The 10,107-nt window shown below is 40.7% G+C and overlaps 1 protein-coding gene across 1 annotated transcript in view; it reads left to right on the forward strand.

Moving 5' to 3' along the window:
* The window catches only part of fgf11a (fibroblast growth factor 11a), a 55,239-nt gene extending 46,409 nt beyond the window's left edge, over positions 1–8,830 (forward strand). Inside the window, exons 4-5 of the mRNA XM_028987154.1 lie at positions 1,700–1,898; positions 2,213–8,830. Coding sequence (XP_028842987.1) covers positions 1,700–1,898; positions 2,213–2,346 — 333 coding nt within the window. The 3' untranslated portion in view covers positions 2,347–8,830. The remainder of the gene's footprint in view (positions 1–1,699; positions 1,899–2,212) is intronic.
* The last annotated feature ends 1,277 nt before the right edge of the window (positions 8,831–10,107 follow it).

Raw genomic sequence — 10,107 nt, forward strand, 5'->3', positions numbered from 1 at the left:
CACAGTCCCTGTGTTGTTCTCCATTCGTCCACCTCTTCCCCATTCTGTTTCCCTCCCAAACGCTCACTTTAATTTTTCTACATCCTATCCCTTCTACCCCCCTCTCTCTCCCTATTTCTCTCTCTCTCTCCTTTCTCTTAAGTGTTTATGTATTCTACCCATCTACTGCACACACTGCTGAGGTGGCTCATATTTATTGATGGCCCCTGGAGAGGCTCTCCGGGTAAAATGCCACCCTGGAGTCTTCATTATTTAATGAGGAGAAAAGGACAGGATCGGGCACAGCACAGACGCCAATGTGATGGGGTCCTAATTATACTGGGCTAATTGAAAGGTACTAAAGAGGATGTGAAGATATTAAAGTGTGTCCCAAGAGGTCTGGGGATTCCCTTTATGTGAGTCTTAATGCAATACTGTGTTTATGAACGTAAACATACTCACACATACACATGTGGACTGCATGTGCAAGATGCAATGATGTGAATTCAAGACATTCACAAATAACACACACATCACATTCTTATTGTTTTTTCATGTGCTGACCTAGAGTACAATGATGTGGATGGTTGGATGCGTGCATGCGTACACTTGGGAAGAGACTGCATGCACTCTGTGAAGGTGGCAGGTTGGTAGAGGCAGTGTGATGTTATAGGACCTTCATTCACTTTGTAATGCACTACGACTTTAAAATTATTCTAGACCATGTTTCCCTGATTGCAGCACTCCTCTTTCAGCCACTCCCTCACATTGCAAGATGATGAATGGTTTGAAGAACGTGAGAATGTGTTGATTTGTAGTTGACTTGGTTTCCAAATTCCCCAGATCAGTATCCTGCTAATGTCTCTCTACAGGACACCTTCTGATGTCTTGTAGAAGCCTTGCTTGCATGGGTAAGAACAGTTGTGCATTGTGATTTCTCAGCAAAAAGAAGTTTCCATGCCTTGAAATAAACTGATCTCTGGTCTTGTAATGCAGCTATAGGGCAGCTTCTCGAGTTTCCCTGTGTTCTTCTCTTGCCCTGTCGGGAACATTAATTAAATCAGGTTCATTCTTCAGTTAATTTGTGGAGAACGCTGGGGAAATCTGAAAGTGTTTTTGCCTGACTGTGTGCCACAAGACTTCGCTTCAGGATTTATACTGTAGGCTATCAATTGACGAGGCCAGCGTGAGACAGGGTTGTTTTTTTCTATGACAGGCCTTGCATTGAGTCAGACTGGTCATTGAGCTGTAATTATCTCCGGAGAACAAATGTGTTGCGGCGTGAGTTTTCTTGGGTGTAAAAAGTCTTTGCTGCGAGATATATGTCTGTTCTCCCGAACGGCGAGCTGAGAGACGGACGGTCCTCAGTCAAGCCTCTTTCCTGCTCACCAGCCACACCATGGCACCAAATCAATCCTGGAAATTGGTCTGCACACTGACAAGGTTACCAAATGATGGAGAGAGCGGGAGGGTGAGAAAGAGAGAGACAGGAAGAGTTGGTGATCTGTGTATTTTGATGGGCTCCAATCTTCTGCATGTGTGTGTGTTTGTGTTTGTGTGTGTGTGAGAGATGAAGAGGTTGTGTGAATGCTTAAAGGCCTATGAGAAAAGATTTAGTTCTGTCTGAAAGAGAAAAAGTTGTCTCCATTAGTGACTGAGTGAGTGAGCAACTAACTAATGTGTGTGTGTGTGCTTGTGTGTCTGTTGACTTGCCTTGCAGGAGCACTTCACGCCAGAGTGCAAGTTCAAGGAGTGTGTGTTTGAGAACTACTACGTCACCTACTCCTCCATCCTGTACCGGCAGACCCAGTCAGGTCGAGCCTGGTACATCGGCATCAACCGGGACGGTCAGGTCATGAAAGGCAATCGAGTCAAAAAAACCAAGGGGGCGGCCCACTTCCTACCCAAACTTATAGAAGGTATAGAGACCTAATGGAGCATCTCATCCTCTTTCTTGTATAATCGTTTCAGTGTCCAACAGTCCCTTCAAATGGCCGGGTAGATGTTCATTACCGGTGACATTTGAGATTAACCCTGTGCCACACCCACTCTGATTCACGGTGCTTTATTATCATGATAGATTATCCTGCAGATGCAGTGCCAAAGTGTAGACATCAAACTGTAAATCATAAATAACCAAAGTTTTCATTTAATTGTAGCTGTAACAGCAATAGCAGCAGTCAAATTTTGCTTGTCTCTCTCAGTCTTCTCTCTTTTTCATTCTCTCTCACAGTGGCCATGTACAGGGAGCCTTCACTCCACGACATTGCTGAGCAAAGCCCGCCCCGGAAAACAGCAAAGACCTCAGAATCACCCGTTTTGCGGAACGGCAAAAAAGACCTGCCTGACCAGGCTAGTGCCTCCTAGCCCATGGAGATGAGTGGAGGCGGGCATACACCGTAGGACACAGGAGAGTGGGCCTGAAGAACTTTGTTTCCCATACTGCACTGGGATCTCCCTCAACCCTACTTGGCAAGACATGAAGCCTGACCTCTCCAAAATTGAGGTGTTCCTCTTTAACTCCAGCACATCTCTTTTTTTTTGTCAGCCTGGCATTTCAGAGCAATAAAAATATGACACAAGGGTTGGGGTGGGTGAGATTAACCTGGTCACTCTATCAAAACATGTTGATCTTTTTTTTTTTATATCCTTTTTTTGGCCAATGTGAGCCACGGTTTTTCACACAGCCCCTTGCCGTCCATGATGATACACCGTCTAACACTACATGACTTTTAATCGTCTAAATCCTGCCATGATCCTGTGAGAAGCTTGTCATTTCAGAAGAATCCTCTGAGGGTAATCATATTTTAAAAATCCCTTTTCACAAATATTTCAATTTGCTTTGGAGTCAACGTTCCTTCTGATGCCATAAGTGTTCTCTGGGAAAGTGTTCAAGCCTACATGCGATGCAGGACGTGACTCTTCCTCTCCTACCAACCACCATCATAAGCAGCGTACAGTGGTGCATTCTTATGGTATCATATAACTTTGTTTCAAATGGGGGGTTAGTTGCAGCATCATCTGAGTTAATATACATCTAAGATCTGTCCAAATGAAACCTTTTTTCACTGTGCCAGGTAGAACCATGTTCCATGTGTACCGCATCCAATCAATTCTCAATCTGACATAACACCAGATCAGATCACAGTTTTAAGTTTCAGAATACGGAAATGAATTTTTAATTATGTTAGGAACAGGTTATTTACCTGAAAACTTTTCTGTTCATTTCTTTTTTATTTGCCTGAGACTTTAAATAAGTGCCACTTGGCAGTGGCTGTGCCAAACAACTGAAAAAATGCTAAAATATTTATTCATAGTTGTAGATTCCCTGGGTCCCGAGAGGTAAAATCTTTTATTTCATGTGATATTGTTACTTCAGCTATTACATTCTGTGGGTGTGTGTGTTTTGTTAAGATGTCCATTCATAATTGTTTTCATACAACAAATTATGATGCAATTTTGTAAATGCCACTTATATAGCATCCAAGGCAAATGAAAAGTAACAATAAAAATGTTTCCATTTCAGCATTCTGCAAAAATAAATGTAAAACCAGCTGTGATCTGATTTCCATAATGTTATTTCACATTAAAAATCTATTTTGGATGCAGTATACAAGGACCAACCAAACATTGATGACTGGCTCTGATTGGCACTTATAAAAGGCATCTAACACAGACAGAATTAAAGATGATTAACTCTTACTCACTTACTTTTTTCATTGCTTTTTACATCCAAGTCAGATATGATGATGAGCAGGCTTGCTGTACCATGTAACCCACATCCAGAAATCAATGCCTGTGTACTGTATACATGTCTGTGGTGTCCTAGCATGGGGTTTCGCATGCTTCAAAATAACTCACCTATTTATTCTCAAACCGAGAACTAGTGTGTACAGTATGCAGTGCAGTACTCATCTAATATGCAAAGAAAACTATCTATTTAGTTAAAACTATTTAATCAGATGTAACTATAGTCTGCCTACCATAACAGTGCAACAGTGCAATGCTACAAACACAAAGGCCACAAGCCTGTATGAAGTTGGGTACTGTCACCTGAATGAGAAGGTTTTCTCCTGACTTGGGGCAATGCAATAATAACCCGAAACTACCAAGATGCAGCAGCATTCTCAGTGCAGTGTCCTGATTTGTCGGTAGTGTGCACAGACCACACCCATACATGCATGAAAAAAATTGCCTCGAATTCTTTTATATAGAATATAAAAGAATATTGTGGAGGTAGCTCCAGAATATTGGCTTTTCTGGAGTCTTTTCTCCTTATTTGATGAAGATCCGTGTCTGTGATTGGGCTGTTGTGTTTTTTGGAATAAGGAATGGACCTGCTCAGTGATGCCAAACTGCAGTAGCAATGTTACTGCAATAGCCTGTAACCTCAAATGTTTAGTAATATTTAGGTATTACAGTTGTACTAATTTCTCTTTTTTTGACAGTGGAACTAAATACTAAACCACTGTGATTGCCACTTTGAGAAGCAGGAAAAGGTGCAGGGAAAGTTTAACAGCAAATTAAGACATCACTGAGGGGAAATCCCCTAGCCACTCCTTTCTTTCTGTCTTTCGTTCTTTTCTTCCTCAGTATTCTGGGTAATCCGTGCACACACAATGAAAAAGAGGCGTACCACTCCATCTCCCTCTCCTCGCTCTCGGAAGGTAATGATTTCACATCACCAATGCCAAGCAGCTTGCAGTAAAAATCCATCACCTAAAATTACACTAAACCCCAATGGCTCCATCTTTGCTGAGCTGCTTGATTGCTCGGACCCTCCCAGACCGACGGAGAGTGGCCTGCTTGTTCAAGCTTAGGCTTAAACACACTGGAAGGATTTGAAGGCCTCCTAGGCTATGACTTTACTGTGATTAACACATTTTCTGTCTGGACTAATTACTTCAATTAAGTTTATTTGTTTATTTATTTTTATTTGTTTATTTACAAATGTATTCCTTCAGCTCACAGGAGACAGAGAACCCCCATTCTGGTATAAAGGAACTTTACAATTTTAAGTTACTGCTTCCTGCTGGCATTCATGCTAGTTCCGCATTCCTTCAATTAGAAAAGGCTCTGAGATATTTGCCATTAGCGCTTCTGTGGCTCATTGGCTACAGCACTTCAGTGCCTGGTGATTGATCCTAAGATAGGTATTTGCAGAATCTATGCATTCTTTTAAATGACAAAATGTGTCCAATTTTAGCTCCACCTCAATTCACACACCCCAAATCTGAACCATGCCAGGACCACAGAGAACCTAGAGCATTTCAACCAGTTCATTGCTGGTCATTCATTACCTGGTCAATCAATTAAACCACTGACACACAAACAATTTTTTGTAAATTTGTAAAAGAAATCCAATGACCCATTTATTTGTTAGTCAATATTACCTTTCCATGGAATCCAATTTCAGAAAAGCTTAATTATGGTAAACTGCTAAAAGGATCAAATAATAGATGAAAAAAAGTCTTTATTTTATTTAATCATAGTGCAACATAGAGCAGCTTAGTCCTGGTTTGCTGGTGACCCTACTGGATAAAGCTTAAATACATGATGTAAGTGCATGCTAGGCAAAATATTAAGTGTTCAAATGTTAATTATGTAATTATACTACATATAATTTGAATTGGAACTTAATTGATAATAGTCCAGTGTGTTTCTTGCAAGTCACCAGCAAAACCAGTTGTTCTGTTCTGTATTAAACTGGATGAGTTGGGCAGTAAAAAAATAAACTTAGTGACCTTAATACATTTTTTTTGGGTGTGGTAGGGGGTCTGTGTGTGTGTGTTCTGACTGAGTTTCATATATGTATGAAGGTAGTCTCATGTTAGATCTTGGTCGAAGCGTAGCATATGCTGTATAAAACTTGGATTTTTTTTTCTGTAGCCATAAAAACATATGCCTGGACAGGAGAGCTAAGGGCTAAAACTATTTGTTCAGACAGTGCAAAAATTGTTTTGACTAAAGCCAAATGATACTCCAGGGCACACCAACTGTATGCAAAGCAATTCAAAAGTATTCTACTTTTAACATATCACTAAAATGTAACCTTTGCTCTTGCAATTTGTGACATCATTCTTATTTCACATTTTGTGTTTTTGCCACAATACGTGTGACTCCACACTTACCGTTTGTCTTTGTCTGTGTGTATAATATTGTTTGCATCCAAATTTCAAAAGCCATGTTTTAAAACCTCTTCCTTTGTTTCCATTCATTGGATGTATTTCCTGTGCTCTCCCGTTGTAAAAGATGATTAATGGCACTGTGACAAGTGGAGATAAACTTATTATTATTATTATTGCATAATACGGGACCATAATGGATCCTCATCTTTACAAATATGTTTATTGTGTGTGTGTGTGTGTGTGTGTGTGTATGACAATGCCATTGGTTGTCATGACATATTTAAGTTGATAATTTAAGATGTAATATTTAAAAAGGCTCTCAGTCAAGAAACCTAATAATTTGGAAGACATGATGCTTTCCAATGACCTTATTTCTTAAGAGATTTCAAAGATTTATGAAGTTTAAACTAAAATAATGAGTTGTGTGTGGTGTGACGCAATATGAACCAGTGTGTAAAAGCAGTGTGTATTTTGCTGTGTTGGGTGTTTTGCAGTGACAGTAGACCTGCATTTTACTGTCTACTCATTTTAAAGTGTCCCTTTGACACAGTCAAAGGCATGTTTGCATTCTACTGTCCCAGAATTGGTCTTTACAAGGCATTGCTCATTTTAAAAGGCATTTTTGCTTAGGCATCATCACTCTGGCCTTATTCTGAACTTATGCATAATTCTGCAGTATTTGCTTGTTTGTGTGTGTGCAACAGAGAGAGACAGAGAGAGATAAAGTTGTACGTTGGACTATGAATAATAAACCGGGTTAAGTGTTGAAGATTTGAGGCAGATATAAATTTTAAAATTCACCATTTTCTTGGGGCTCCCTAGAGCCCTGTGCTTCCCCCCACTAAGACCTCTTACAGCTTGCTGAGCAAGAGAGAATTGCAGTCGTCTGGGGTCCATAGAGAACCAAGAGATAGAGGGAGGTAGATTTTAGATAGTGCAGGTCCTCATTACCACACTTCACTTTCTGCTCCTTCATACTGTGGGTGTGTGTGGTGGTGAAAGTGTGTTATTGTCTCTGTGTTGTTAGGGTGGGTCTATACTGCTGAAACGAAGCCAAATGAATGTAATGTCACGCAGAGAGAAAGCAATAATATGTGCATACATGTTTTCACACAAGGTCAAACCAGGGGAATGTGTTTAATGTCCAAATAATCTTTACATGAATGTGTTTATTGTTTGTGTGAATATGCTCATTTTTCCTGAGAGAACTGCTTCTGTGTGCATCACATTCAGATGGAGGTCCCCCTCCCACATCTGCAATGCAGCAGTAAAAAAAAAAAAAAAAATTAAAATTTGCACATTTCAACCTCCCCAACAAAAAAGAAAAAGGAATGATCTCTTCCAAGGTTATTCAGATTCTCAGCTGCCTAGATGTGTGGGTGAGAGAAGTCCTGTCTGGTACTGTGCCCCCACAGTGATACCCTGTCAACCCCGACACAGGCAGTGCTTTCCAGGCACAGATGAGGACACATCTGCAATGCACACACAGCAGTTCCCTCGCTAAGGTGACCTTTAGTTTGGGGAGGTAGCGCCCTGTGAACTGTGCTCCTTTTGGGATTTTACTGGCGTGGTGGTGTCTGTTCACTGTAGCCCAGGGTAAGATCAGTCTCTGTAGATTGTACATTTTACATGTGGATGTGGGGTGTCTTGGGGTTTGGGGTTTGGTTTGCCCTTGATACTCCTGCTGACTAGTTCTTGTTGTGAAGAGGTGTCCGAGCTGTAAGTGGAACTGTGACAATGTCTCTGACTTTTAAATTGTTTTTTTTATTGTTGGGTCTGTCTATGTCCCTGTCTATGTTATCCCACAACTGCTTTGTCATGTGTTATCATGATTAACACCATTTGCCAGCATTGAGTGGTAAATCTTTATGAAAATCAACAGGACAGAAAAAGGAGTTAGACACCAACACTGGGGTATCCACATCCAAGGGCTGTCAATCAAAAGGCAGACTGACCCCTTTTCTTATAAAAAAGACCCTGACTTTTGATCCATGGGGAACTCTTGCAGCAAGTGGATTGCTAAGACACTGGACACACTGGACACTAAGAGACACACACCCACAAACAAACACACGCATACACAGACCCTCAAGTACAGCTCATTGCCAGGCGTATGAGGCTCTGGGTTTCATCCAAAGTGGGGGTCTGCTTGGAGAAAAGGAGTCCTCTTGAATTTTGTATGCACTGCATGGATGGTCAAAGTCTTCCAAAATACTCTCCATGTTCCTTTTAACTGTCTTCCAAGCTAAGACAATGTTGCAGTCTTCCAGCCAATGACATGATGACACTATTTTTGTACAACAAATAAAACTGGACAGATTCTGTGGACACGTGACAGGGCTTATTCCACTTTGTCATGGACGCATTGCACAAAGTACATCCGTTGGCCATTGAAAGACAAATATTTAACAAAGAGATGCCAATAATACCACAAACTGGACAAAACAGCATTGTTACTAATGGACTGTTGGATGGACAGAGCCTACAATGAATACATGCATGCAGCAACATTTACTGGACACATTAAATGAAAAAAAATGAAACGGAGGCGATTCTTCTCTTTGTCAGTATTTAACAACTATTGCCATCAGATATTTACCTAACACTTGCTTCTGCATTTGAAATAGGATCTGTATTTATTTCTTATTATATCTTACACAAGTCAAAGGGAGACATATTATTGGATATTATTAAATAAAACCAAATATATTTGTATGATTGTAAAAAAATTGGCTGGACCTCTGGCTGTTTGTGTGTTGCTGTGTTTGCTTGTTCTATAGCTCATCCATTTTTCTGTTGCAATTATCAGTTTCTCCACAGGAGCGTTATTAAGCTGTAACCACATTTCATTCAAATGAGATCAATCAATCATCCAGACAAAATTATGGGACTGCGAGTTAGCTACCCTTATCTGGGTTGTATTGGACGATGCTGAAACCGTGAGACACTACAGCAGTGGATATAATGAACACTTCACATAGATCATTTATTTTCCCTAAATTACAAAGCCTGCACATTAAATATAGAAAATATGAAAATTACACAACAAATAACATTAGATTGTTGTGGACCACAGATCACTCATTACTCTCCCTGAAGAGTTGAATCAAGGTGCCTGCAAATGCCATGCAAAAAAATTTTTTTTTTTTTTTAAATAACAGAACATTTTCATTTACAGCATTTATCAGACGCCCTTATTTAGAGCGACTTACAATCAGCAGTTACAGGGACAGTCCCCCCCCCCCGGTGCAATTTAGGGTTAAATGTCTTGCTCAGGGACACAATGGTAGTAAGTGGGATTTGAACCTGGGTCTTCAGACTCAGAGGCCACTAGGCTACTACCACTATGTAGTAGGCTACTAACACTATAAGCAATTTCAAATGCTCAGTAACAATGTTTTAACCGGGTAGGTGTTGTGAAAATGGCTGAACACAACACGCCTCTAAGCACCAAGTATCGCTCTCAAAAAGGCGCAGCAAAAACAAGGTGGCGTCACAAAGAGCGAGGCGGGTAGACGGACACGAGCAAGTGCTGAGAAAAAGCCCATGAGGCGGGTGGCGTACGCTCCCAGCATCCTGAAGGACCAGGGGCCTCTGGGAGCCCCACGACTGGGACAGGGAGCAAATAGGCCCACAAAAAAAAACAAAAAAAAAAACGTTCTTTTTACAGATGACAACCATTTTAGGCAAGTTTGTCTTATTTATTTATTTAAAAAGGACATATATTTCCACCTTAAAACGTGAATATGTTTTCATTTTAATTGCAAAGATAATGGCGAATGATTCGTATGACATCTTATGACATGAAAGTGCACTGGATAACGAGGCAGCTGCAGATCTCGGGACTGAAGCGCTTCTAAGTCGGCATGAATTCCAAAGCCTCCTCCACCTTTTATGGAGAATAAATAACCAGCCACGCCTGAAGGTAAAACGACTGTTCGTGTTGAGAACCGAACTGCTGCGGACCGCGACGACTTTGCTTGACTTGACTTGACTAGGG

Source organism: Denticeps clupeoides, chromosome 1, assembly GCF_900700375.1.
Source record: "Denticeps clupeoides chromosome 1, fDenClu1.1, whole genome shotgun sequence".
Classification (NCBI taxonomy): Eukaryota; Metazoa; Chordata; class Actinopteri; order Clupeiformes; family Denticipitidae; genus Denticeps; species Denticeps clupeoides.